The sequence below is a fragment of the Cylas formicarius genome, unplaced genomic scaffold, assembly GCF_029955315.1.
Source record: "Cylas formicarius isolate icCylForm1 unplaced genomic scaffold, icCylForm1.1 PGA_scaffold_12__32_contigs__length_19106922, whole genome shotgun sequence".
Classification (NCBI taxonomy): Eukaryota; Metazoa; Arthropoda; class Insecta; order Coleoptera; family Brentidae; genus Cylas; species Cylas formicarius.
In genome coordinates, this window is record NW_026844225.1 from 15,399,510 (window position 1) to 15,427,471 (window position 27,962).

The window sequence follows — 27,962 nt, forward strand, 5'->3', positions numbered from 1 at the left end:
GATACTAGATATTCGGTTTTTACCATTAGTGTTTTATGAAAATTGAGCCTTTCATACTCACAGTAACTTTGGTCTATTTCCTGTAAAAAGGGGAGTTTAAAATTGTCCAATTGAGCCCACATTGTACAGTGGGACCACCTTGTGTTTTTTGTTGCCATTGATATTATAGGATATAGATATGCTAAATTGTGAAAGATACAAAAAAACTTAGTTTTTTTGGTTTAACGGTTGAATCAGATCTGCGCTAACTAGATTGAATTATAAAGCATCTCCAGTCTATTTAGCATAAATCTAATTCCGTCACTAAACAAAAGAAGAGAACGGGAAAAATGTCTCAGTTTTTTTGTATATCCCACCACTTAGCCTATACCCTATATTATCATCGTGATTTCTAATAATATGCGAGCAAGCTTTTATTCTTAAAGACAACTTAATTTTCTTAAGTATCATCAAAACCTGCTTCTTGCTGTCTCTTCAAATCGCACCTAAAGTGCGACTCAGTAGCTTACAGTGATTTTTTATAACCCCGATTTTTAATATAACATTATCAGGGATTTTTTTAGTTTAAAATCCGACAATGCATTGTTAATCATGATCGTTCGAAACCCCCATGTACCAAATTTGGTCAAAACCTTTTTACAGACTCCAAATTGGTTAAAATTATAAGTAAATGACAGTAAGGTCTGGATCAGTGTTGTGGAAGCACTTTACGGGTCACAAGAAACAGATTTCGACGACTGTTAAAGCCAAAAAAAATCGGTTACTCGAACATTTCTTCTATTAATTTTAGAAATCTTTTAGACCAAAATTACTTTAAAATTTATGCAGCACAAACAACATCTTTATGATAGTCAAACAAAACAAATAAATAAAAAACAAAAAACTGTCGTATTCATTTTTTACATTTATATGGGGGGTGGGTACAAAATCGTACCATACATGCAATATGGCAGGACGATATTGAAATTATATTAAAATAAGTTAATTTTCGCCCACTGAAGTACATAGTACGTCACATTATATATTAGCTAAAATAATTCAGTTATTGAAAACACTTATTCGCGTTCATTGCTTTAAATTTTTTTGTATCCAGGGCAAAAACTTCTCAACTCTGGTGTACACACCCGGATATTGGCCCTTGCCGCATCCGATGCCCCAAGAAACGATACCCACTTGCGTCCATTTTCCCGAATTAACCATCAACGGACCTCCGCTGTCACCCTACAATGTAAATTCTTATGTTTTAAACAACTACTCTAGGCTTTGAAAAATTCGTACACTACAAGAGTCTTTATTGGCTTGACCAGCGCATATCATATGATCTACAATACCACCAGGGGCTGCATGCCCATATTTCAATTTGCAGTCTCTATTGCTCCAAATTGGAATGTTAACTTCTTGAAGAACCGAAGGTTGAGGACCGCCTGTAAATCATTAATTGCGAAAGCTACTTCATACCATCGTTTTTACTTACTTTCTCTAAGACTTCCCCAACCAATGACGGTCGCAGTTGAACCAGACCAATCTCTAGATCCAGAGCCAGCTGGCAAGCAAACTGGTCTAATTTGGGAAGTGAATTCGACGGGACTGTCCAGGGTTAACAAAGCAATGTCGTTGTACTAAAATATACCCCCACATGGGTTTCCCAACTACACTTAATCAAAATAAAGGGTGAATCGCTGTGCAATGTGATATATTTATAGATTCTTATGAATATAACATTGGCCAATCAAGATTATTTCTTTCAAAATTTTTTCGGGAATTTTTCAGCGGTTTACCCTTCGATTTGGATTTACCAAGGTTCTCGAGTCAAACCCTCTATGTCTGACTACTCTCTTCACTTTCTTTTCGATGTGTCTCACTTCTGAATTCGTTTTGATATTGTAGTCTCCAAGCCTTACTGTTAGTCGAGCGACATCCCAAGAGCTCATACTGAAACATATAGATGATTATTTTCGTAACTTTTAGAGATTCTCAGTGGTACTCACTGCGCCACGCAATGAGCAGCCGACAATATGTGAATATTATCGATCAATGAACCTCCACAAAATTGTCTTCCACCGTTGAACAATGCCGCGATCCAAGGCCATTCGTTGATATCTGCGTTATGCCCTCCCACAATCCTTTCCTGATCTGGAACCCCATTTTTAGCACCGCACGCAGCCAAATTAACATCAGACACGGGTATAGGGGTTGTGATGGAGGCCGGTCTGGATGTTGTTTTGGTCGTAATGATGGTGGGTTTGTAAATTGGTGGTTTGGTGGTCGGTAAAATGATTATTGGTTTGGTTGTAGTAACCAATGCGGGAAAACCAGGTGATGGGGGATGGGTTGGCAGTGGAGGAATGGTGTGGTCTGGAGGGTGAGTTGGTAGTGGAGGTGGCCAGTTGGATATCTCCGGAGATTTGGCACCGTCGTAGGTGCTTGCGCTTGAATTCGATAACACTTGAGAATCGCTGTTGATTGTAATTGTGTCTGATATGTCGTTAGAGGATTCTGGTGGGTTCAATGGCTGATTGGTTGGGTCTGTGCAACACACCCCAAATACCTGCAAAAATAGTCAGTTGCTGACTTATGGGCATAGTACCATATTTTTTTATTTATTCGTTTGCTAGCAGAAAATGCATAATACACAATTGTATTATATTTTTTATTTTGATACTTATAATTATAAAAATTAATCTTGTCTTAATAGTTTTCAAAAAACAAGACCTTAAAGCTCTCTTCAGTTGTGGCAGTATTTTTTTTTCTATGAAGGGTGTTTGATGGTGCATCAATATTGAAGGGGATAGTTATTTGATTTATTTTAAGAAAAAAAATTAATATCAAGGAATGTCATAAACGCCTTAACTTTAACTTAACTTAAAATTTGTAATATCTAAGAATATAGATATATTTCTGAAACTTCGTATAGGCGCATTTTTTTGGAAATTAAAAGTGCTACATTTAGCTAATAATTTTTCAAAATCAAATTTAATTGGCCTGCAATAAATTACATTTTATAATCGTCATTTTCAACCCTTCTTTGTGTTTTCGTTGGGAGAATTTATTATTATTTTTTTCTTTTTATTAAATTCCCTGTGAATGATGCCAATGCACAAATGGCATCACCCCGTGTTTTAAAAGTGAGGGCATACGTTCATCCGAATGTTTTTTCTTGAAATGAACTTAACTTCAGGCTTATAAGTTTACGATATTGGTGTATCCGTCTCTTTAAATGCTGTTATTTGCAAAATGTAGTATTTTTAAAAATCTTAAATGTATAGTTTGTCTCAAAATATATCGTGTTGGCTTTTGCCTGCATTTATCGCGTTAATAACAACTGCAGACCAACATTTTTATTCAAGTGCAATTTATTTATTGATGTGTTGACCCTATAACAATAGCTAAAAGTTTATTGGGGTACGATCCACCAAAAGCCAACACGACATACTTTGACACCATTCTTGAAATTCCAGAAATAATAATCTAAATAAAATTTGGAAAATAGCGCATTAATAATTTTTAGAGAACGAGGGCCGAATATAAATAGAAATGCGAAAATTGATGTTAATATTTAAAAAATTCGAACAAAACTTGCATTTTTTGAGTAGCTCTAGGATACTTATTGTGGGCAAATCTTACTTGTTTTCCGTGTTCAGTGTAGTAACTGCAAGTATCGAACATCCCAATCACCCACGTGTCAAAGTTGCCCACTACAGGTAGTTTAAAGTAGGGGTAACAGTCTCTGAACGACGTACATTTGCCCAAGACTCCTTTGGTGTTGTAGCAAGGCCCGGTTGTAGCAATATGCGTAGGAAAAGGGGGTGCTGCGTGAACTACAGGGCTGAATTGAAGGGCGTTAGGAGTGAGATAGCCGTAACTGTATGCGTAGCTGTTGTACGGATAAGGGCTGTAAGGGTACACGAAAGATGTTGGGAGGAGAACATGTTTACCTCGTCTTGAGTTGCCTGAAATAATTCGCGATATTTGAACTAATGATACGAAGAATTAAGTTTATATTCGATTTAATTCAATCGGCGCAGGTAAATAACACACTGAATTAAAGGTGAACGTTCTTGGTGACCTTGGCAATGAACCGAATTGCTTGGCAGTTCTTGGGAAAACAATGAAATCGATACAGGCCATTATTCATAATCTGATATTGTCCGGTCCAATTATCTTTTCAACCTATCAAGCAACTAGTTTAGGTCATCTTAAGAGTGAACGTACCAAATGGAATTTTTGCGGATCCTTTGTTCCAATTTCCAATGAAATTGTACTCACGCACTACAATCGTATTTTTATAATATCAATCTTGAACCCGAAATTTTTATATTAATTTCCGATAAATTAAAAAATATTAAAACGTCCAACAAAATCGGAACACGTTTGTTTTACGAACTCGTCGAATTTGCATTTCCACTTCGGAGAATTAAATGGCGAATCACCGTTACAAATATTTTTGCAAAAAGTGATCATTGTGTAGTTTATTGACTCCCCGATTGACATATTTCGTATGATTAATTTGCGATATAAAAAAAAAACGTTTCTCACCTACAGAAGTCTCGATAGTGTTCGAATCATGGTCTTGATTTTGGACACTTCGTACGGATACGACTAAACAATTCACCAACAGACCGAACCGAATGATGGTAAGAGCGCCCATGTCGTCTTTTAAAAAAATGGAGGCGACGAATGGCACTCGTTAACTGTAAAGCAATGTGACTATTTTGTAAAGTTGCTCTTTTAAAACTCGCGAACTGGATGTCCCCCCCTTGATTCTTCAGAACCGGAGGAACCAATTTGCAAGATGTTCTCAGAGGATGCTACTCGCCCAACCATCAATTATTATAACAACTGTATGCGTTTAATTCGAGAAGTCCGTATGATCGGCTAGTGGACCCTATTACAATAACGTCGTTTTGCATGTCGCACACGATTTATACAAAGACAATAGTTACCATTTTTATCGGTTAATTTGTTATTATTATTATTTCATGGTTTCTGTGTCCAGTTTTCTCCAGAATAGGAACAAATTTAAATAAACTACATAATCTAATAACAAATAGGTATAGTCTGGCCTAGGGTACAGTTCTAGTGTTGATTTTCATTGGTATTATTAACAAGATTTTTTACAATGTAGTTAGGGTGGATTGAAAATTGTTAATTTACGAAACCCCTATAAGAATCGAACATAGCCAAAAATTTAACAGTACAGCATAGCATTTATTTTTTTAGTAGATACAATACCAATACAATAATACAATAAGAATAACATGGGCAAAGAAATGTTGGGTTATTTTGATTCCAGTTGACCTCTTCTAAAGTTTGATCTTTTGGACACCCAGTATATTATATATTTGTTACTTGTTCTATGAACATATTCACTAAAATGGGAAATATTACAGAGATAATTCCAGTAGGCATTAACTGATTAATGTTTGCTATTTATTTGTGCTTTTAATAATTATTAAACAAATTTTTTATTGCATGTCTTAATTTTAACCTTAAGGCACTGCGCATAGGGCTTTTGTATTCTGGTCTGGAGGGCCCCATAAAATGAGATCGTGTTAGGTGCGCCATCTGTTCGAAACACGGTAATGTGCGTACAATTATTGATCACTTAGGAAAGGAAGAAAACGGTGATTGAAGCGAGTTTCTTTGTGCATATCGAGACAATAAACCTCAGTCAACCCAAATAATAAAGTTTGTGCTGCTACACTGTAACGGGTTAATTTAATTAATTAATTATTGATTTCGTGTTGCGCTGCCATCTGTTAAGCAAGGTGAAAGAACGTTAGACGTTTTTCTATACCCCCCAAAGAATAGATTGTTTTAACATAATTGTTTAACGTTTGTGTAATTAAAAAAAAGTGCCCAAATCCTGTCCCACAATATTTCTAAAACTACCCCCTGCAATTTTGGCATTATTAATTCATTTATTAATTTGTACAATATTTTTGGTTAGTTTTTTTTTGATTTACGCTAATTCTGCGCTGTAATTTCCTGTATGACTTTGCTAGCAATCTTTGAATTTCACAATATTTTGCCGTTCAATTTTTATATATATTTTTTGATTACTTGTTTTTTGCCAAAATTTACTAGAAATTTTACCACCAACAGGTGGTATCACTGGAATGTCTGTTTGACAACAAGGTGCAAGTCGTTGTTACTACGATTCAGCCAAAAGGAATATCGCATTGTACGTTTCACCTGTATAATCTGTTTACTCGATAACATTTCGAATTGTTTGTGGTGTACTTAAAAGTGTGTGTTAAAGAGGTACGTTTTAATAAATCATTTTAATACTCAATACCATATCCTCGGTACTTCAGTCGAAAATATGGTGGTCCTAGTTTGACCCTATTATTGATACTGGAGTTTTAGGCTATGAAAATGCCACCAACCGATAATAAGAGTACCGACAACGGCATTTACGACTTCGAAGAGACCTCTTTGTCGATAACCGCTGATGAAATCGAGACTACTGCTGTGGAAGAGTTTGAAACAACTGCGGAGAATGATTTCTCTGAATATATGTGGATGGAGAATGAAGAGGAGTTCGATAAAGAGGTTCGTTCGTGACTTAGCAATGTTGATTTTATAAACTTCATTTTAGGTTATGCAAAGACTGGAGGAGGAAGAACTGATGGAGGAGTGTATGGAGGCATTCATGAGCGAAGAAAATTCAGCACCAACCGCAACTCAAAGGCACGTATCTGTATGGTTCAGTTATCAGTTTGGTAGTTGTTTGAGCGCGAAAGAATTAGAAGGTCAATATTTCGTTTTACTAAATTATGCATTAAAAGAGGTCAATGGTATTTTGGAGATATGTGAGAGTAATGTTAATTTTTTTAGTCAGTTAGAAATTGGGTGTTATTTATAAATTGTTGTCGTTCATTTTTGTTTTCAGTGCATTAACGGTGTCAGAGTCGGTCCAGAACTCAAAATTAAATCCTGAAGCTGCTGAGTTTGTTCCCTTACGTCGAAACGAGACGCTTGTCCCAGACACCCAAGGCTCGACAAATGAATCTTAAGTAGATTTACCCGCCCTGTAAATAATTAGTTTGAACCTAATTTAAGACGTTTTTTTCTGCAGTTTTTTCTCCATGATTTTGAATTTTTCCTAAGATTGCATTTTTTTTTGTTTCTGCTAGTCCAAGATGGTGTTAGATGATGTCATCAAACTTACGAATGGGTTGGTATTGTGGGCATAGGCTGTTCAATGATTGTACGGTTTTTGTTTTCTTTTGCGGTTTAGCCTGTGTAAGGGGATCAGCCGAGTAAAAATTACTGTGGGGTGTACATTGAGCAGTTTTGACTTTAAATAAATAAAATTGTTCCACCATGATCTCGTTTTGTGTGATAGATATGGGAGAACGCAAAAAAACTACTTACAATTTGTTTTTAGTATTGCTCTCTTTTAAACGGTGAAAAAAAAAACATAATTTATATGATAATATTAAATATATTATTTAATTAAAACCGTTGTCTTATTTTCTCCGAAATTGGTAAATAGACGGCATTATTTGGACTTTCTTTTATTATAACTGCTACTGCGCGGAAAGTCCTCGAATTTGCTGCCTTAATTAGTGCGAGATATCTTTTAAAATGCGTTAAAATCATTGATTGCGATGTTGCCATGCTATGCTCTGAATTAAAAGAAGACTCAATTTTTAGATATATATTTATTTAATTAGAAATTTCACACGATCAATAAATAATTATGACTATACAATAAAAAAGTTTCGTGATATGTTCACATAAAAACCCAGCCTTCTCTTTAAAATATATTTGTAACAATTGATGTAGTACCTTCGTTCGTTTCGTTAAGTGGGTAGATAGATTTGTGCTAAATCACGCGCCAAATATAATTTTATTTTACTCCCCTAGTAGTCGAAAATAGATATTTGTATATTTATTATTTTTGAATATGCGCGATCGTTTTGATAAACGCCGAATATTTTCGGTTCTAATAAGTGTATGCATTTTTTTTTTCGAATAAATTATAATAAATATTTTTTTGCAGAATTAGACTTTTTGAAGTGTATTTTTACAATGATTCACACAAAGACATCGATTATGCATAAAAGTGCCTAATGACATGTGGATATGTACACTGATCGCGTGGAAAAAAGTCTAATCGAGACGAATTTTGGAATCTTGGGTTTATATTAGGACCGAAAAGACTCCGGGGTAAAAAGAACAATCGCGCATACTTCCTTTTTGCTTATAATCTAATAGTTCCTGTGTGCGGTATTTTGTGATTGTGCTAGGTTGATAAGAAACATAACGACAAGGGACATAACTCGTTAATGAGATGGTAAGTGTCAGGTCGTTATCTTAACAGAAGACATGTCCCTCGTCGTTCCGTCGCTATATACAAAGATCACAATAATATGTTGCCAGAGAAACACGATAGGTTGTGAAATACCAACTTTAGGCCCTACGGAAGTTAATGTAACACAACTCGCTTCGCTTTTTGTTTGATGGCACTACAACCATATACTTTCCATACATTTCGATAAAACGGCAAATGTGCAAACATTTCGTTACCCTGCACAATTCGTAACAAAAACCCTCGCACTTTTGCGTCTCCTTATCGTCGTTCGATTAGTGTCTAGAAGTTTTAGTGCCACTTTAATTGTTTTGGGAGTCATTTATACGTTTACATTGATGAAGGTGATCACACAGTTATCGATATATTGTATACGATAAAAATTAACGTTAAATGTAAAAATGTGATCACAATTAATTGCACCTTAATATTTAATAATACGACTAGAATGATATGCAACGTTAATATTGCCCCGGGGAAAGCTTGCTTCCCGACCGGGCTTTGATATGTATGTATATAAACACTTTGTCCAGGATTTCCAGAAAAAACTCACAGCGGAGAGATAGATAGAACGCAACAAGGGACGGATACTTCGAAACTGACGCTGCTGGCACGCGCATATATATTTATATCAATCGCCGGATAACATTTAGTTGGGAAGATAAGAATAAAACGACTTGCTCAACCGCAAGTGCGGCTGTGGATGTGCAAAAAAAATAGCAGCGCGGTCCGGCATAGTTCAGTCTAAAAATCCCGTATTTACCAATTTTTCCAAAAAGAATTTCACGTCTCCCAGCTCGGAATCTTTGATACCTAACGATTTTAACATCCCCAAGTCGCCATTTTCTACCGCCATGAACACCGAACGCAGATGCTCTAAATCCGATCGCATCAGATGCAACGCAGCTCCAAAATCTTCGATCGTTTGCGACTCTGAAATCGAAAAAGACGTCGAAATATATTAGCGATAATTATGGTGGCTTACCGGATAGGGCAATCGCTACTTTGTCCACGCCTCCCAAAGGCTTGAGCGCGTCTCTCGCTTTGCTACCGAACAATTTCTCTAGGTAATTGGGTCCATGACTAGCTAGCAATGACTTCAGGAAACTGCCCGTTTCTTCAACCGGAGGCCTTTTCGCGGCAGTACAAAGACGGGAATCTTCGTCGTAACCGTCCGGACAGTCAGGAGCGCCGTCACATAAATATTGAATGGATATGCAATTTCCATCCCCCGGGCATTTAAACGGCTCGTAGGGATGACATGCGTCTCCTATAGAAAACCGCTAGACGTTTATAAACCGCTGCGACACAATTTTTGAGTTGCAGAACTTAAGTGGATGTCATTTATGATCTATTTTAAGTACACATATCTATGATTATTTCAAGGACATAATATGATGACAGCTCTATGGATATTATAAATATTGTTGATGCTTTGGGGAAGTTATAATGAGTTATAGAGGTCAAAATAAATAAGAACTCAAACTTCAGATTTTCAAGAACAACAACACCGTGTCTTTATCAAATGTACCTGCTACATATATACCGAAAAATGAGCATAAAACCTTAATTAATGGAAAGGAAACCTTCACACGCGGACACAGTCATACATAACAGCTCAAATCACATATTTATGCACACAAAATGGCTGCATTTCACTCTTTTATACACAGACTTCTTAATACGCCACTCTCAACAGAAAATTACATCAAAGAACTTAATATCATTAAACAAATTGCATTGAACAACGGCTACAATCCGTCCATTATAGATAAAATTATAAATAAAAAACAAATCCAGACAACAGTAAACTCCATTTATCCGAAACCTAATACAGAATACGAACAATTAAAAACAATTACATACATAGGAGAACCTAGTGAAAAAGTTTCAAAACATTTGTTAAAATGTGGTTTAAAAATAACTTTCAGAACTAACAACACAATAGGAATTTTTTTACAAAACAATAAAACGAAATGTCCAAAATCTCAAAAATCAGGTGTTGTCAGGTTGAAATGCGGATCTTGTCCTAAAATTTATATTGGACAAGCAGCTAGATCCTTCAAGAAACGCATTAACGAACATAAAAGAGCGTTTAAAAACAACAGTCTAGATTCTAATTATGCTACACACTTAAACAGAGAAAAATACATTTTTGACGACAATTTTGATATTTTACATACAGCCACAAAAACTAGAAAATAAAATTTATTGGAAGCCATGGAGATCAACAAAATGAGACATTGCTTAACGATCAATTAGATTTAAATACCTCTCCTTTATTGAACTTAAATTCTCACAACAACATTAATTAAGGTTTTATGGTCATTTTTCGGGATATATAGTAGCAGGTAGTTTGTAAATATTACATTTGATAAAGAGACGGTGTTGTCCAAACAATTGTCATGTCAAAATATATAATTTCGTGAAAATCTGAACTTTTAGCAAGCTTTCAAGCAAAAGCCAACAGTTCAGTTATACAGATGAATTTTAACTCTTTTTTCAACAATAAACTAATTTACAGTACAGTATTCACAGGTTGTCTGAATTATAATGGAAAAATTTTAAGAGCGTATTCAGCAGATAAAAATAAAATCAAAAATTTCATATAAACCTTTGTCCAAAAATACTTCGTTTCGGAGATATTGGGTGCGAAAAAAAATAGTTTTGTTTAACCAGTGGCATTCGTGACAACGTTTAAATTAATTTAAATAATTTTTAAAAAGTGGTACTCCAATGGTTTATCTCAATTTTGTTAATAAATTTAGATACCCTGTTCTATTCTAAACAAAAATGGTCTCCTCAGTTTTTTTCGCTAAAACGAACCGTTTTCGAGGAAAAAAAAAGTTGGCGCGCGCGCCTGATATCTGAGATTTGAAAATTAAATGAAGATATTTCGCGCTCATTTAATTAATAATTAACTTTATTAATTTAATTTTAATTATTATGTATACCTAATTTTTTAAAAATAGGAAAAGGAAGGGATTTTTTCGCAATATTTCAACACCTTGGATCTTCTGACATAAATTTATATGAACTTTTTTCCTTATTTTCATCTGCTGAATACGCTGTTAAAATTTTTATATATTATTATAATTAGAACCATCCTGTAGAGTGTATTTTACTGTGTTTACTGTAGTCGGGAGCACACCTTTATGTTGACTTTTGCTCAGTTTATATAAATGGTAAAAGGTGTATTTTAGAAAACACATTGCTGATGTATTCAGTTTAATTTTATTCCACTTTTACTTTACTCGTTTTTCAAAAATTTGTGATAAAACACAAACAAAAATATGTTTGCTGAAAACGTGAAAAATTCCTTTGTTACGTAGTAATGGGATAAGATACAAATACAAACTGACGTTTAGGCAGGAGGCTGCGAATAATCGTGACACGATGTATGTAAATATTTTCGTAGAATGTAAATATATAGGTGTGCGTGACCAAACGTCCGACATGCAACTTCAGTTAATATTTCAAAGAAATGATCACTTAATTTTCGCATTTTGTTATGTTGCTTTGTTTAGAATCGATTTTTTATCAGTGTAACGCAAAATATACATGTTTAGTAATTATAAGTACTATTATTCTAAAGAAAACGCGTGGAAATAAGATTGGTTATTAACAGAATTTAGAGTGGCCATTTTTATACGTGTCCCATTTTTGTTTGTCTAACTTGATGTGCTTTTGAGCAAGAACTAATACGTAAATACGATGCGGCAAAATAGAATGTGACCAGCCAAATACCATTAACAGTTCTTTTGTGTCTAGTAAAATATCCACGGCAGTTGATTAATATCTTCATAATTAAATTGAAAGTTTTCGTGTTTAAGGTCTCGTCGACTTTCAATTAGGTATATATTCAGGGCTAATCTATACGGCGATAAGGCTTACATGCGATAAAATATACCACTAAAATAAAATATGCATGAATGACAACGTAAATGTGTATTGACCTTAATTAGCATTAGCAACCCCACACAATGTATTTATCGATAATGGCAAAGGTTTAAATACCCCATAAGAACCGCGCCCTGTTCTAAATGTGTGCAAAGAATCTGATATAAAACTGGCGCAAGAATGGCAAAAATACGGAAAAATCGCTTCCTATGTTCGGTTGGTTAATATTACATAAAAAATATTTCCTCGGGGTTCAAAACGAAGGAAACGGGGAAACGCAGCGAAAGAAAATAGCTTAGAGGCAAACCAAATTTACAATATCGATCCATTTTACTGCGACACAACTGTTGATGCAGAGCCCAACAAGTGCCTTGTGGGTGTTAATAGAAGGGCGTAGAATAGACACCACCCAAATATCCCCAAGAACATAAAAAGGACGACTGGAGATTTTTTTGCTCTGTTTGAGGACTCGTATGTCAAAACTGCGGTCGAATCCAGACACAAAAATGAAAGTGCGACAACATACCTCGTTTCGAACTGATGTGACCGTAGAGTCGACTCAAATCGATTGCCATAACGGCATTCGGGATAGCAGCAACCATAGTCAAGATCATCACCACCAAGAGCAAGGGATGCGGTGCCCTTGCCACCCTGACCATGGCTGGGGCTCAACAAACCGACGCCGGCCAACTGAGCAATGCGATCCTTCCAGTTTCATCCAGTTGCTTTATAACGATGCGACGTTGCCGGTTCAGATCTGGCATCGCTCTACTTCATGTGGGATTAATTTTATCGACTTGAAGAAGACACCGTGGGAGGGCTCTCTCATTTTGTTTTTCGCAGAGCTTATACCTATGCGTAATTTCCACCAACTAACACCACAAGGTTGCTCGAGCTTTTTTATAGTACCAAATTATTATTTTCTGTACCCAAGTAAACCGTTCCCCTTCCAATTCTCCATTTTTATTTTGTGATTTTGCCTGGAAGTAATAACAATTGTGTGATATGCGCAACAGAACAAAACACTCATTGGGGTACGGAGTTACTCGTGCCTTATCTTCGAATTATTTGACAATTGGCAATTTTTTTAATCGGTAAAGGGTGATAGGTCAATCAATCCATGACAGAGGTTAGCGAAGGTTCTGTAACCCAAGAAAATATTTTAAGTGTGTTATAGAAAGAAGGTTGATTGGCGATGCGTGCAGGAAGTTGCGAAAATCGAAAATTTTTTTTGTATATGAGATTCAGATTTAGATTGGGAGAATTACTGCGACCCAAAGGGTTTACTCTGAGACTCCCACGGTAGTTCTAGAGCGTTATTTACGTTCGTTTTTCAGTTTTGGTTACGTTCAGCCATATAGCTACTAAATATAGAGGCACTGCTGATGCTGATACAGGAATGTTTGAAATAAGGATGGAAAAAATATTGATACGTCGTTTAATATTCGCATGCGCGGTGGTTTCAAATCCCGTTCTCAGCCAATAAGACCAGACCATGCGGCTGCAGTTCGTCAGTTCAACATGTTTCAGTTTAGATATAGCGTTTTTACGGCAGATCTTGTTAAATGTTTTGGGAAAATGAGTTAAGTGTATAAGTAAAAAAATATAGTACGACCAATACATTATCTAAATTATTATATACGCTGACCAGTTGATAGCCCATGAGTTTGTTTCATGGTCCTTTTTTTATCGGTCAGTTTCTTTTCCTAGTTTAGTGAGAACTGTTCAACATTTATTAAGCTGTTTTATTCCAAATACAAGTGACCTGTCTGCTTCTTGAACGGTGGTAATGCTACTTAATATTGTTCCTTTGAGGGCCTGGATCCATCTGTGATCAATGCTGATTCTATCAGAGAATTTGTTATCTCCGAACAACTAGGGAGCGTTTTATTTTTATTTTTTTAAGATTATCGAGGTACATGGATCGATACAACCGTTTGATAATTAATTTCATTTTAACAGAATATAAGCAGTTCTGTTAAGTTTTGGTTAGTTTAGATAGGGGAGCTTAAAAAATATACGAGTTTCCGAAATTTCGAATGGTTGCTATTGCATTGCACAATTACGTTATGTGATTTGCGTTGACATTACTGTTTTCAGATACCTCGGTTGGGTTACCAATTGTTTCTATGGTACAGTTTTTTAAAATTTCGTATGTTTGCAATTTGCCGTTTCCCGTTAAATGTGAGAGAATTTTTAAGTAAATTTACAGGTGCATTTATCGTTACTAGTAAATATTCTTTAATAATAATTTCTGGTGTTTGTTGGAGGAGGTAAACAGGTAAGTGTTATTGCCTTTCTCTTTAAATCGACTACCGGCTTATTATGTTTGTAGCCGGATCCGAAATGTAAGAAAATATTGTTTTAAATTTGCAGGTACTCGGAAGGGCAATGCCTATGGGTGTGTTGGTTTTACTTCAGTTGAAGGCATATAATTTTATTGAGTGAGATTCTAACCACAAAAAGTATAATGGGTTCAACCAACATCCAAATTTTGGTGAAAGCGCGGCCCCTTATTGAAAGGGAATTATCTCAAAAATTAAAACCCATGTGGCGGATTCAAAACAACAGTATTTCACAGATAAATGATGCTGAAGATTGTATTGGTGAAACTTACAGTTTTGGTAAGTTTTAGTTCGATAGTAGCCTTCTCTTTCCATAATTCATTTTTAGACCATATTTCTAATGAGGAACAAACCAATGAAGATATTTACAAATTAGTGGTCAAACCGTTAGTTCATTCATGCCTCGAAGGAATTAACTCCACAATTCTTGCCTATGGTCAAACGTCTTCTGGCAAAACTCATGTTATGATGGGTGATAGATCTGCTCCTGGCGTTATAAGTCTGACAGTCAATGATATTTTAGAATATATTGATAGTGACCCTGCAAAAATTTATTTGTTAAGGTGAGTCAAGTTCACAACCTTATTTTTGCAATAAATTAGAATACTTTAAAAACTCTTATACTGATAATAAATTTGATAGTTTATGCAGTTCATTCATAAGGCTTCTGTGGTAAGTGGTTGTGTTTTCACCTTTGCATAGTAAATTGTGTGTTCATCTGTTATCCCAAATGTGTGTTTTTTTTTAAATCTTCCTGCTTTTTTTTTTTCGGAAAACTGTTTTCACTTCTGTTAACTTTAAAGATGTTCTTATCTGGAGATTTATAATGAAAAAATTCGCGATCTACTGGACAGTCAAGTGAAAGAAGTTAAAATTAGAGAAGATATTCAGGGAATTCACGTAGCAGTTAAAGAGGAAATTGTAAGAGATGTGGGAGACATAATGGCCTTGGTAAAGAAGGGAATGAAAACTCGAAAAATCGGGTGCACTAACATGAATGAACATTCCAGTAGATCTCATACCATTCTTAAGCTGGTGGGTAGTGGAAGTAGAATTTCCATCTTCTTATTTTCTTGTATTTGATATTGCAGATTATCCAAGCTCATTTAAAAGATTGTGAAGGATTAATAACAGAATCATCGTTAAGTTTGGTAGATCTAGCCGGGTCTGAAAGAGTGGGACAAATGAATATGAAAGGTAAAATGCATAGTGAAGGAATTTCTATCAACAAATCTTTAACCACATTGGGATTGGTGATCCGGAAGCTCAGTGACAATGAACAGTATATAAACTACAGAGACTCCAAATTGACTCGTCTTTTGCAACAATCACTAGGAGGTAACTCTAAAACTCTTATAATATGTACTATAACCACTGCAGCAGTTGAAGAAACAAAATCTACCTTGGAATTTGCCCAAAGAGCAAAATTTGTTAAAAATCAGCCTATTGTAAATCAAAAAATTAATAGTAAAGATCAGGAACGAGTATATGAACATCTAATGAATGAGTATGAGAAAGCAATTGATAAACTTAGACATGAGATGATTGATAAAGAGCAAACAATATCATCGTTAAAAGGGAAAATTAAAAGTATTAAATCGTTCACAAGTAAAGTTCAGCAGGGTGATCCGAAAAAAGGCGCAACCCAAGGTTTCTTACTGCGTAGACATACATTAGCTAATTGCCAGGTATTATCCCCAATTGAGGAATCTGATGATAGCAGTGAAGACACGAAAATGTCTCAACTTGACACTGCCACTTCTCTAAAGTCCTTTGATGTTGATTTGCCAGAAAGGATAGCAGATGCTTTTACGCAAACTAGTCCTTTACCTCTGAGAAATTCCACCGAAGTGTTGACTTCACCATCAGTACTTCAACAAAGAATTTTACTTTTGGAAAACTCATATCAGAGTTTAATTGATTTTACGAGGTTGGAGCGGCAGTTTTTGGAGGATTATGAAACTGATGACTTAGATCTGATAGACCCTTTGAGATTCTCAAACTTACAGTTAACTGAATTTCTTAGTAGATATAAAGATAGTAACTCCGATGTGTTAAATTCTCTTAGACTTTTAAAGAATATCCTCGAAAAAGATGATTATGCTCGAAATTCCTTACCTCGCATTATTGAAGAAGACTTGGGCATTGCAGAATTGTCATCAGGCTTGGCTAATGAATGTATAGGATCTCCTGAAAATAAAGATGATGATGGTACTATTTCCACTCAAAAAGAGCTATCAGTTAAGCACAATGAGATGCAACAGCTGGAACTATCGCCATTAGAAAGGGGGATCAATAAGTCTCCTGCCAGTTTAGGAACAGATAACCTACTGTATTTACGGGACGGCTATCGTGAGTTAAAGAGCCAGGCGCAATCTACTTATAGTTTAGGTGAACAAGAAGTTGAGACGTTGAAGAAAAAAATTTCCAATTTGGAACAAACACAAAGTGAGAAGGATGAAGAACTTGAACGTTTTGGCACCTACTGCTGTTCCCTTGAACAAAAAATCGATGAATTGGAAGAATTTACTCAACAACTAAGTGCGGAAAATCACAGGTTGCAAGAGATTACAAAAGTTCATGATAGTCATGTTACAATTTCTACTCAGATCAATATGGAATCAGAAGATAAAAAAGTTGAAGAGTGGACCAGAAAATATTTTATTTTAAATGCTGAACATGAGAAAGTGAGCCAGCAAGTGGCCACTATGGAAGTGGAAAAACAAGAAATTATCCAATTACTGAATTACATTAAACAAGAAAATGCGAATTTAAACAATGAGAATAAAAAATTGCTGGAACAAGTTAAGAAACGGGACACAAAACGTTTTGAAATAAACTCTGAACATCAGAAATTGTCAGAAATTAACAAACAATCAGAAAAAATAGAATTGACACAACAATTGCAGTCCATGAAACAAGAGAATTCAGATTTGACCATTGAGAATCAAAAATTACAGGAACAAACTGACGCTGAACATGAACAATTGTTGCAAGTTAACAAGCAAATAAGAGAAATAGAATTAGAAAAAATCGAAATGATGCGACGAATGCAATCTATACAACAAGAGAATTCAGATTTTAATATTCAAAATCAAAATTTGAAGGAAGAAATTAACAAATTGCAAGAAAAAATTAGCGAGCAAGCAACGCTTGAATTAGAAAATCTACAACTTGAGAATTTAAACATCGTGAATCAACAATTGCAAGAACAAGTTCACACACGGGACGCAAAATATTTGGAAATGAACGTTGAACATGAAAAATTGTTAAAAGTTAACAATCAAATAAAAGAAATGGAATTGGAAAAAATTGAAGTGACACAAAGACTGCAATCTATAAAACAAGAGAATTCAGATTTCAATATTGAGAATCAGAAACTGAAGGAACAAGAAAAAGTTAGCAATGAATCAACGATTGAATTCAAAGAACTAGAAATTACACAACAATGGAATTGCTTAAGAAAAGAAAATGATAATTTAAACATTGAGAAGCAAAAATTGCAGAAACAACTTGAAAAGCAGATGAAAAAAATGCAATTAGAAAAAATAGAATTTATTCAAGAATTGCAATCTGTAAAACATGAAAAAATGTTACAAGTTAACAAGCAAATTGAAGAAATGGAATTACAAAAAATAGAACTGGCGCAACAACTGCAATCTATAACACAAGAGAATTCAGATTTCAATGTCGAGAATCAAAAACTAAAGGAAGAAGTTAACAAATTGCAAGAAAAAGTCAGCAAGCAAGCAACGATTGAATTAGAAAAACCAGAACTTACGCAACAGTTGAATTGCATAAAAAAAGAAAGTGAGAATTTAAACATTGAGAATCAAAAATTGCAGAAACAAGTGAACGCTGAACATGAAAAATTGTTACAAGTTAACAAGCAAATAAAAGAAATGGAATTGGAAAAAATTGAATTAACACAAAGACTGCAATCTATAAAACAAGAGAATTCAGATTTCAATATTGAGAATCAAAAGTTGAAGGAACAAGTTAAAAAATTGCAAGAAAAAGTTAGCAATGAAGCAACGATTGAATTAAAAGAACTAGAAATTACACAACAATTGAATTGCTTAAAAAAAGAAAATGATAATTTAAACATCGAGAATCAAAAATTGCAGAAACAACTTGAAAAGCAGATGAAAAAAATGCAATTAGAAAAAATAGAATTTATGCAAGAATTATCTATAAAACATGAAAAAATGTTACAAGTTAACAAGCAAATTGAAGAAATGGAATTACAAAAAATAGAACTGGCGCAACAACTGCAATCTATAACACAAGAGAATTCAGATTTCAATGTCGAGAATCAAAAACTAAAGGAAGAAGTTAACAAATTGCAAGAAAAAGTCAGCAAGCAAGCAACGATTGAATTAGAAAAACCAGAACTTACGCAACAGTTGAATTGCATAAAAAGAGAAAATGAGAATTTAAACGTCGAGAACCAAAAATTGCAGGAACAAGTTAAAAAGCAGATGGCGAAAATGCAATTAGAAAAAATGAAATTTACCCAAGAACTGCAGTCTATAAAAAAACAGAATTCAGGTGCAAACATTGAGAATCAAAAATTGCAGAAACAAGTGAACGCTGAACATGAAAAATTGTTACAAGTTAACAAGCAAATAAAAGAAATGGAATTGGAAAAAATTGAATTAACACAAAGACTGCAATCTATAAAACAAGAGAATTCAGATTTCAATATTGAGAATCAAAAGTTGAAGGAACAAGTTAAAAAATTGCAAGAAAAAGTTAGCAATGAAGCAACGATTGAATTAAAAGAACTAGAAATTACACAACAATTGAATTGCTTAAAAAAAGAAAATGATAATTTAAACATCGAGAATCAAAAATTGCAGAAACAACTTGAAAAGCAGATGAAAAAAATGCAATTAGAAAAAATAGAATTTATGCAAGAATTGCAATCTATAAAACATGAAAAAATGTTACAAGTTAACAAGCAAATTGAAGAAATGGAATTACAAAAAATAGAACTGGCGCAACAACTGCAATCTATAACACAAGAGAATTCATATTTCAATGTCGAGAATCAAAAACTAAAGGAAGAAGTTAACAAATTGCAAGAAAAAGTCAGCAAGCAAGCAACGATTGAATTAGAAAAACCAGAACTTACGCAACAGTTGAATTGCATAAAAAAAGAAAATGAGAATTTAAACATCGAGAACCAAAAATTGCAGGAACAAGTTAAAAAGCAGATGGCGAAAATGCAATTAGAAAAAATGAAATTTACCCAAGAACTGCAGTCTATAAAAAAACAGAATTCAGGTGCAAACATTGAGAATCAAAAATTGCAGAAACAAGTGAACGATGAACATAAAAAATTGATAAACGCTAACAAGCAAATAAAAGAAATGGAATTCGAAAAAATTGAATTGACACAAAGACTACAATCTATAAAACAAGAGAATTCAGATTTCAATATTGAAAATCAAAAGTTGAAGGAACAAGTTAAAAAATTGCAAGAAAAAGTTAGCAATGAAGCAAGCAATGAATTAAAAGAACTAGAAATTACACAACAATTGAATTGCTTAAAAAAAGAAAATGATAATTTAAACATTGAAAATCAAAAATTGCGGAAACAACTTGAAAACCAGATGGAAAAAATTAAATTAGAAAAAATAGAACTTATGCAAGAATTGCAATCTATAAAACATGAAAAAATGTTACAAGTTAACAAGCAAATTGAAGAAATGGAATATAAAAAAATAGAACTGACGCAACAACTGCAATCTATAACTCAAGAGAATTCAGATTTCAATGTCGAGAATCAAAAACTAAAGGAAGAAGTTAACAAATTGCAAGAAAAAGTCAGCAAGCAAGCAACGATTGAATTAGAAAAACCAGAACTTACGCAACAGTTGAATTGCATAAAAAAAGAAAATGAGAATTTAAACATCGAGAATCAAAAATTGCAGGAACAAGTTAAAAAGCAGATGGCAAAAATGCAATTAGAAAAAATGAAATTTACCCAAGAACTGCAATCTGTAAAAAAACAGAATTCAGATGCAAACATTGAGAATCAAAAATTGCAGAAACAACTGAACGCTGAACATGAAAAATTGTTACAAGCTAACAAGCAAATAAAAGAAATAGAATTAGAAAAAATAGAAATGACGCGACAGCTGCAATCTATAAAACAAGGAAATATTGAATTAGAAAAATCAGAACTTATGCAGCATTTGAATTACTTAAAAAAAGAAAATGAAAATTTAAACATTGAGAATCAGAAAATGCAGGAACAAGTTAAAAATCAGATGGAAAAAATACAATTTGAAAAAATAAAATTTATTCAAGAGCTGAAGGCAATGACACAAGAGAATGAACATTTAAAAATAGAAATGAATCAACTTTTTAAAACAATTAGCAAGACAAAAGCAGACCTTCAAGTAGAAAAAGATCTGTTTAAGCAAAAACACGATAAGGAATTATCAAAATTAACTCAAGAGCTAAACAGTATCCTTCATACAAAAAATAATTTGGAATCTGACAACAGAAAATTAATTCAAGAATTAGAATTATTAAAGAAGGAATTTACTGGCAGGAAGAAAAGTTTGGAGATGCGAAAGCATGAGGAAAAAATAAATGACAAACATAAAGGAAAAATGACGTCTCCCGTTGACCATCGCAAACAAAAAAGGCATTCGCTTCACGATCTTAACAGAGCGTTGCCCGAAGAATGCGTCTTAAATTCAGTCTGCTCTCAATGTCAGCCAATATTGGGGACACTAATTGAACAACATCGGAAAAAGGATTCGATAAAACAAGAAATTATTTCCGATCTGGAAAATAAATTGCGTAATTGTAAAGGTAAAATATATATTTTTAAAAAGATCTATGCTGTTACGATTTTTTTTAGGAACGTTCACCGTTTCTTCGCTCGGAAGGGAACTAGAAGATAACGAATTGTCGAATGAAAATATAGGTAAGTTGTCGCTTGAAAACCCCATTAAATCTCTAATATTAAAGAATGTTATTTTAGGGCCGCGAAATACAGTAAAAATGTCTGACTGTAAACTTGAACGATTTAAAACCCAGGCCCAGAAACGGGACGCATCATGCCAAGTATATACTTAAGATAATTTATTATTTTTTTATTATTATTTATTTGTTCGGCAGGTGACGTTAATTGATGCAAACAAATATGAATTCGCAAAAAGTCTGGCTGACTTAAGAAGAATCCAGGGCAACTATTTAAGGAAGCAACTCAATTTACCTAAAGATTGTCCCATTGTTGTGCCTGGCACCAGCAGCAAAAATTAAGCCGGTGATAAAAGTTTGCTGGAGTTAAATATTTTCGTTTATTTGTTTGTTTTCTTGTTTTGTACTTTGTTCTTTTTGTACCTGAAAATTAGCAATAGTTAATATGTGATACAATTTTAGTTCTTGTTTTTCCATACCAAAGTTAAATACTTAAAAATGTTTTTGTATTTTTGTTTATAATTAAAAATGATAATTAATAATTAATCAATTTAATTGTCCTATGACTGCAAATACTACAGTTTATTATAGTTCGAATTCTCTCCCACAATATGACAACAGCTTAATAAGTTTTTCCTCCCTCCTTTTTTGTGACATTCTATGTGTTCTATTTGGACGGTTATTTTTTCTTATTCTAGAATATACTTTTACGGATAACGACAAATTTTATTGCCGCCAGGTTGAACGTGAAGTGCGATAAGGACAGAGATTTTAAAAGAAGTTGAATGAAAAAATTTAGGGTATTGCCTACACTCAATATATGAATCGGTTATCCTTATCGTTGCGCATAAATTATAGAAAAAGTATTTATAACAAATTAGCGCTCCATCAAGGAGTGCGTTATAATAACAATTATTCTGAAAATATTTCCAAAACGGTATGACAAGGTGGTATTTTGGGTCCTATGCTGTTTTCTATTTATATTGCTGAATGCTGTAAAATGATTACATCAGTTATCACTCTTAATTATTTTATATTAATATAGCTATTAATCAGAGACGGTGACTTTACTATTCTCAGTGATATTTCTAGCAAGCATGGCCCTTTTCCTGAATGAAAGAAAAAGCAAAAGTGACTATCCTATCACATTCAAATTTATTTTAAATGGAACTATTTTACAAGTCGTCGCTGACTGGAAAGATTTAGGTGTATTTTTGAGCATTTTTTTATAGTAATCTTCGCTTTGAAGGTCACGTAGGCTTTCATCCAAAAATTGTTCTATAAACTCCGGACTCTGTATTATGACAGACAGCTGACCAAATTCATTAATACTGTCGAATATTTTATATTGTAATACAGCCTACTGGCCTGCCTTACTTCAGACAAAAACAGCATTCTGCATATTCAATTCAAATTATCCTATAATGTTCGTAAGTTTCATCATATTTCTGCAACCTTTAATGAGTCATGCTAGAAGAAAAATAATCTCTCTCTCTCTCCAAAGACCAATACACTTAAGAAACTTATGCGTAGCTCAAATATTCATTTCATTCACTTATCATAAGAAACTCTTCCCTGTTCCCAACCATAATAACGCTATCAAAGCTTACACTCAACTTACTGACAAACTTAGATCACCTACTTCATTACTTTGAAACAAAAACAATTTTTCTTTTTAGCATATTGTTTGTAAACTTTTTTGACCTTTCGCTTTTACTATTTTGCTCCAGTAGTGCCCTTCTTTCTAATCTTTGCTTTTTTTTGGGATACGTATTATATATCCTATTCTATATTAATTCAGTTCAGGATCAGATGTATCTGGGACTGGTTGGTTCCTTTGGCGGGTTGTAAAAGAACAAAAATGTTGGAGTAATGGCATTTTATTATTATTAATCAGAAACTGGACGGATTCTTTTGGTAGTGTATGATATAAAACAATGATAATTAAATGTATAATGTTAGTCAAACATGTCGAAGTCAATTCTTTAGAGTTTCTCCCCTATCCAAAAGGGTGTTTTCCAAAAGTTTCATGAGATCCTCAGGGTGGCATAATAGCTATTTCAGATGCCCTTAAAAGCATTGCAATTAATACTGTGTTCCTTCTTGGTGCTACAATATCGACTCATGGTGGCGCTTTTCGTCGCCCTTGAAATCGACCTGAAAAGAAAAACAAAAAGGTTTCAACATTTAATTAGCCAATTTTGAAGCACTTTAAATTTATTTGACTTCAGATTTTTTAAATCATCAATAATTGTCAGTCGGGAAAAGAAGACAAAATTAAATAAAATCATCATATGAAATAAAACATTTAAAAAAAATCATAATTATTACTTACATAGTTCATGGTTACTGGATAACCACATGACTCTCTATCTGAAACAGATTTGTACCGCAATTAATAGACATTTACCTCATTCACGACTTTATGGTGAAAAGGAATGTAACAGTTTCAGAAGCAAGCAAATTTGACGTTTAAGCGGACAAAATTGCTTGAAATGAAGTAACTGGATTGATTTCTTTAGCAAGGGTTTCACGCCAGTTTAGCAAGATTGAACCAAACTGGTTCTAGTACCTTGCACTACATTTAATCTGTTATTTTACAGGAAGTACCTACCTTTTACTTTTGTAGATGTGCTCTTGCCGGTGGAAGGTGGTGGTCTGTAAAAAACAATGTATTAGAACATAGGGATGAAGCCATTTGTTTTCATTGATTGGCATAACACTTTGTTGTTCTATTACAGTTTCAAAAAAGGCAAATAGGCCTTTTCCAAATATGTTTAGAATCCTAATTTTCCACACACATGAACGTTTCAATAATAATGCCGTTTACTATGAAACTGCCTGAATGTGGACCACTGATTTTTGCTATTGAATAAATAAAATCCGTAAATATCCAAAGCATCGTTATATTTAAAACTCAGGAAAATATGTTCTTCAAATTAATTGAAGCTATGGATTTGAAATAACTCGATATAGTTCCCAATTTGCCCAATATATTAAGGGATAAAGCCAATTCTCACCTTCGTGGGAATGCAATCCACCGTCACAAACAAGCCCGCAATGCTTTGCATCCACTTTCTATCGCAAATGATTCCAAAGAACGCAGAAGTACGTTTTTACTTTGTATCAAAGTATACCTGACTGTAGGACCACAGAACGAAATTGGCAGGAATTATTTTGCAAAATATTTTTCTATGGGTGTAATCAATCAGAAGTAGTACCGATATATAAAATGATGCCAATTTAACTTAATAATAATATAATAATTCGTAGTACTAGATATTACTAAAATGTGATGACTATATATAATTAGATATTACTAATAATTATGTCTGCGGTAATAGCTACTAATTAGCAGGCGTAGTAGTAGTAATAATAATGTAATAATAAAAATTGGTACATTTACTATCACTTTGCATTTATTTACCTTTTTTTTTCATTTATGACTTAATGTGTTAGGCTTTCGCTGTATCTTTTTTCCGTATAGATTCTTTGATAATTCACCCAACGGGGCTTACGTCTAATCGATAAGTTTTACGTAACTTGTTCCAATTGAATTTTGTTTATCTTTTGTTTTAAAAAGTGACAGTTCAAATATTTTTGAGGAATTGTGTAATATTTTGATCGAAAAAGTAAAATGACCGTGATTCGTGGGAATAAAAACTACAATTTCTCGAAACCATGTTCATCGACGACAGCCTCAGATACTGAATCCTTACAGTAAGTTCAATAAATGGTCGTTTATATTTAATTAATACTCTCGTTCTTATCTAGTCTGGATAGTGCATCTGCCAGTGATGCTGAATCTTACATTGAGCCCAACAGCTCCAATAGAATTTATCGCCCGCTATCAGTAAGATCAGGTTTTGAAGATGATGCAGTACACCTTAAAAAGGCTTCTGGGAAGAAGAAATTGAGAAGATTTGAAAACAGTATGTCACAATTTTCAGAAAAATTTCCTTAGTCCCTTGTACCCCATTTTAGGATGCCAGTTGCATACTCTCAGTGAAGATGACGAAGATAATGCAATGGTTGTAATGGAATATTACAAGAGTCCCTTTGCCAGATTATTGGAAGATGCTGATGCTATGAAATACTGGAATATGTTTGTTGAAAAAACAGAGGAAGAGCAGGAAAATATTATAAATGTTTTTTCTAAACAGTGCAATAAATCCGGTGGAACTCAGATTCTCAATGAGATATCCACTGGAAAAATATCTACTAGATTTAAAAGGTCATTAAAAATAAGAAAAAAATTGTCTATTGATGCAATTAAGTGTTGTGAGGATAATCTGTTGATGTTCTTTAATTCCAATACCACTGGCAGTTATATAAAGTCCCCAAATAACAGTTTTGAGAGGTTGTTGATCAATGCAATTGCTCACTACCATGGTTTGGAATTTAAAAGTAATTTTGGTTGGAAGAAATATGATAGATATAACATTTTGCTATATTTTTAGACATTCCACCTTCAGGTGCTGGTGAAAAGCGATCAGTGGAGATTTTTAATAAAAATGAGAACTGGTTACCTGCCAATTGTTTTTTAACCGACTTCATTAGACAACTCAGATGAGATTTTTTTGTACTATTGTTTATTGTAATAATTTGATTTTTATGTAATATTACATATTGCACTTTATGTTGTTCTAATTAGATGTTTGTTGATGTATGGCTTAAATGTTTAATATATTTTGATACAATTTTAAGGACTTGAGTTGTTATTTTAGAAGAAAATTAGAACAACTATATGTCAAACTTTATTTTTTTAATGGACAATATAAAAATATGCGACGTCATGTATTTACATTTAAGGAGCAACATTATCTTAAAATAGAAAAAAATAAAAACTAAAATAAAAATGAAAAATTCAATTATCCTATTGTATCATTGGAAATTAAATGGTTTGGAGCATCAGCAAACATTACTTTTAATTTATAAGCTTCTGCCACTAACATGCTTATTTGAGAGCTAGTCCATGATTGGGTGGGAAGGTTTTGTAACAGTAAAAGCAGTCCTTGGAAGTCATGCTGTTTCATCAAATCTTCTTTCCAATATAGCAAAAATGCAGCACACACATACAGCTGAAATGTTGCAAAGCAATCATTTTCTGCTAGATAGGTATCCCATAGACGAATTGTACATCTTAAGGGAAGTTCTCTTGTCAATAAATTGTTCAACCATCTAAAAGAGAACTGCAGATAACTGACACTATGTTGTTTAAGGTGCTTATGTAAGGTTTCATCAACCCTTTTTATTAACTCCTCCAGTTGTAGGACCTTCTTCTGGATACCTATCTGGGCAAATACATAATTGTCTTGAATTCCGTCCAAAAATTTTGATAGGCACCAAAATGAATCTGCCTCAATAATTTTTTGTTGTTCTTCACTCAAATTGTCAACAATGTAAGTCTCAAATAATTGATTATCATTTAAAAATTCTTGAAGAAAGACAACAAAAAATGGTGTTACTAGGTCGTTAATACCTTGGACATACCCTGATGCAGGATGTCTTATAGACCAAATGAACAATATTCGTTCAAACATAATCTGAACAGTTTTTTGTTGAAATAGTGCAATGCTGGGGTTCATTCTTGGCACATCAATGTGTATTTGGTGTTGTATATCACGGTTAACTTCATCATGTTCTGCATAGTAATACTTTGCCACTAAGGTCCAGTAGTCTTGTCTTTTTCTCTCTAAAACCTCATTGCGTCTTTCGAGATTTATTGGAAGGTACCCGGATAACAATCTCCAGGTAATTCCCCTAACTTTGACAGGAATACCAGACCAGCTTACTTTACATAAGTCTTGTAGGGTGGGAGAGTTTCCCAAAATTGTTTCAAATCTCTCCAACTTGGAATCATTGTCTTCTTCATGGGGGGTATTTAAACAGTGCAATTGCAATGGTCTTCCAGGAATAGAACTAATTCTCACTACATCACTTTCACCAGTAACCTGAAATGAGTCACTTATTGTTTCTAAAGAAAGTTGGTTTTCTGAAGCGGTGCGATGAGTATTGAGGACATTTAGAGCTGCTGACTGAGACACTTTTTTGGATATTTTGGTATCTAAAACCATTAAATTGAGAAAATTTGATACTGTTTTATAAGAAGCCATACCCTTTAATCCTGAACAAAATTCATCATCATCCATAGCCCAGGCATCACTAACTGACGCTTGAAAATCCTGGAAAGAAGTGGAGCCTTGGGTTTTATTTCTATTAGTAGCTTTGACATCCTTCTTTGGACTGGGCCTATAATACTATTTAGTAATTTGCGTTGAAAACATTCCTAACTTTCAAACCTTCCAGGAACATTCTTAAGATTTTTCTTCCAGAATGATGTTTTGTCATCACCTTCCATTATTGACCGACTTACATTAATACTTGTAATAAGTATTTAATATAATGGTTTGCCATGGTTTTCAACCACTTATTTGCCAACTACATAAACCTCA

At 33.8% G+C, this 27,962-nt stretch overlaps 6 protein-coding genes and 1 long non-coding RNA gene across 7 annotated transcripts; 3 read left to right on the forward strand and 4 right to left on the reverse strand.

The window, feature by feature from the left end:
- Positions 1–820: 820 nt before the first annotated feature.
- Positions 821–4,813, reverse strand: LOC132708658 (proclotting enzyme). The gene is made up of 7 exons (XM_060681124.1): positions 4,537–4,813; positions 3,625–3,950; positions 1,989–2,548; positions 1,797–1,932; positions 1,475–1,619; positions 1,279–1,424; positions 821–1,221 (listed from the first exon to the last, which is right to left on the reverse strand). Exons 1-7 carry the CDS (start codon positions 4,646–4,648, stop codon positions 1,066–1,068), a joined length of 1,581 nt encoding a protein of 526 aa, XP_060537107.1. The 5' UTR covers positions 4,649–4,813; the 3' UTR covers positions 821–1,065.
- Positions 4,814–6,106: 1,293 nt separating this feature from the next.
- LOC132708660 (polyadenylate-binding protein-interacting protein 2B) lies at positions 6,107–7,467 on the forward strand. The gene is made up of 4 exons (XM_060681127.1): positions 6,107–6,264; positions 6,370–6,555; positions 6,602–6,693; positions 6,896–7,467. Exons 2-4 carry the CDS (start codon positions 6,373–6,375, stop codon positions 7,017–7,019), a joined length of 399 nt encoding a protein of 132 aa, XP_060537110.1. The 5' UTR covers positions 6,107–6,264; positions 6,370–6,372; the 3' UTR covers positions 7,020–7,467.
- Positions 7,468–7,658: 191 nt separating this feature from the next.
- On the reverse strand, positions 7,659–13,011 carry LOC132708659 (IDLSRF-like peptide). Its single transcript, XM_060681125.1, has 3 exons — positions 12,747–13,011; positions 9,306–9,590; positions 7,659–9,253 (listed from the first exon to the last, which is right to left on the reverse strand). Exons 1-3 carry the CDS (start codon positions 12,877–12,879, stop codon positions 9,060–9,062), a joined length of 612 nt encoding a protein of 203 aa, XP_060537108.1. The 5' UTR covers positions 12,880–13,011; the 3' UTR covers positions 7,659–9,059.
- A 1,176-nt stretch (positions 13,012–14,187) lies between these two features.
- LOC132695783 (uncharacterized) lies at positions 14,188–22,134 on the forward strand. Its single transcript, XM_060660244.1, has 9 exons — positions 14,188–14,262; positions 14,321–14,501; positions 14,597–14,844; positions 14,894–15,128; positions 15,369–15,600; positions 15,657–21,396; positions 21,446–21,511; positions 21,569–21,651; positions 21,706–22,134. Exons 3-9 carry the CDS (start codon positions 14,691–14,693, stop codon positions 21,847–21,849), a joined length of 6,654 nt encoding a protein of 2,217 aa, XP_060516227.1. The 5' UTR covers positions 14,188–14,262; positions 14,321–14,501; positions 14,597–14,690; the 3' UTR covers positions 21,850–22,134.
- Positions 22,135–23,376: 1,242 nt separating this feature from the next.
- Positions 23,377–24,639, reverse strand: LOC132695788 (uncharacterized). The gene is made up of 4 exons (XR_009617880.1): positions 24,528–24,639; positions 24,122–24,165; positions 23,843–23,880; positions 23,377–23,664 (listed from the first exon to the last, which is right to left on the reverse strand). It is a non-coding gene; the product is annotated as an uncharacterized LOC132695788 (long non-coding RNA).
- Positions 24,640–24,767: 128 nt separating this feature from the next.
- On the forward strand, positions 24,768–26,211 carry LOC132695787 (uncharacterized). Its single transcript, XM_060660253.1, has 4 exons — positions 24,768–25,227; positions 25,282–25,439; positions 25,492–25,914; positions 25,968–26,211. Exons 1-4 carry the CDS (start codon positions 25,145–25,147, stop codon positions 26,078–26,080), a joined length of 777 nt encoding a protein of 258 aa, XP_060516236.1. The 5' UTR covers positions 24,768–25,144; the 3' UTR covers positions 26,081–26,211.
- Positions 26,212–26,257: 46 nt separating this feature from the next.
- Positions 26,258–27,950, reverse strand: LOC132695786 (TBC1 domain family member 22B). Its single transcript, XM_060660252.1, has 3 exons — positions 27,810–27,950; positions 27,626–27,759; positions 26,258–27,574 (listed from the first exon to the last, which is right to left on the reverse strand). The coding sequence occupies exons 1-3, from the start codon at positions 27,866–27,868 to the stop codon at positions 26,379–26,381; spliced, it is 1,389 nt and encodes a 462-aa protein (XP_060516235.1). The 5' UTR covers positions 27,869–27,950; the 3' UTR covers positions 26,258–26,378.
- Positions 27,951–27,962: the final 12 nt, after the last annotated feature.

Bases quoted from the DNA above. Each gene is read 5' to 3' on its own strand.
- LOC132708660 (XM_060681127.1), top strand. From the start codon at position 6,373: ATGAAAATGCCACCAACCGATAATAAGAGTACCGACAACGGCATTTAC. The intron at 6,556-6,601 runs GTTCGTTCGTGA...ACTTCATTTTAG, and splicing joins AAGAGGAGTTCGATAAAGAG to GTTATGCAAAGACTGGAGGA. The intron at 6,694-6,895 runs GCACGTATCTGT...TTTTGTTTTCAG, and splicing joins GCACCAACCGCAACTCAAAG to TGCATTAACGGTGTCAGAGT.
- LOC132708658 (XM_060681124.1), bottom strand. From the start codon at position 4,648: ATGGGCGCTCTTACCATCATTCGGTTCGGTCTGTTGGTGAATTGTTTA. The intron at 3,951-4,536 runs GTGAGAAACGTT...GAATTATTTCAG, and splicing joins CACTATCGAGACTTCTGTAG to GCAACTCAAGACGAGGTAAA. The intron at 2,549-3,624 runs GTAAGATTTGCC...CTATTTTTGCAG, and splicing joins ACACTGAACACGGAAAACAA to GTATTTGGGGTGTGTTGCAC.
- LOC132695787 (XM_060660253.1), top strand. From the start codon at position 25,145: ATGACCGTGATTCGTGGGAATAAAAACTACAATTTCTCGAAACCATGT. The intron at 25,228-25,281 runs GTAAGTTCAATA...GTTCTTATCTAG, and splicing joins TCAGATACTGAATCCTTACA to TCTGGATAGTGCATCTGCCA. The intron at 25,915-25,967 runs GTAATTTTGGTT...CTATATTTTTAG, and splicing joins CCATGGTTTGGAATTTAAAA to ACATTCCACCTTCAGGTGCT.
- LOC132695786 (XM_060660252.1), bottom strand. From the start codon at position 27,868: ATGGAAGGTGATGACAAAACATCATTCTGGAAGAAAAATCTTAAGAAT. The intron at 27,760-27,809 runs GTTTGAAAGTTA...ATAGTATTATAG, and splicing joins CTTAAGAATGTTCCTGGAAG to GCCCAGTCCAAAGAAGGATG. The intron at 27,575-27,625 runs GTATGGCTTCTT...TAATGGTTTTAG, and splicing joins ATTTTGTTCAGGATTAAAGG to ATACCAAAATATCCAAAAAA.
- LOC132708659 (XM_060681125.1), bottom strand. From the start codon at position 12,879: ATGGTCAGGGTGGCAAGGGCACCGCATCCCTTGCTCTTGGTGGTGATG. The intron at 9,591-12,746 runs GTATGTTGTCGC...GGTTTTCTATAG, and splicing joins TCACATCAGTTCGAAACGAG to GAGACGCATGTCATCCCTAC. The intron at 9,254-9,305 runs GTAAGCCACCAT...TTTCGATTTCAG, and splicing joins AGTAGCGATTGCCCTATCCG to AGTCGCAAACGATCGAAGAT.
- LOC132695783 (XM_060660244.1), top strand. From the start codon at position 14,691: ATGGGTTCAACCAACATCCAAATTTTGGTGAAAGCGCGGCCCCTTATT. The intron at 15,601-15,656 runs GTGGGTAGTGGA...TTGATATTGCAG, and splicing joins CTCATACCATTCTTAAGCTG to ATTATCCAAGCTCATTTAAA. The intron at 21,397-21,445 runs GTAAAATATATA...GATTTTTTTTAG, and splicing joins TAAATTGCGTAATTGTAAAG to GAACGTTCACCGTTTCTTCG.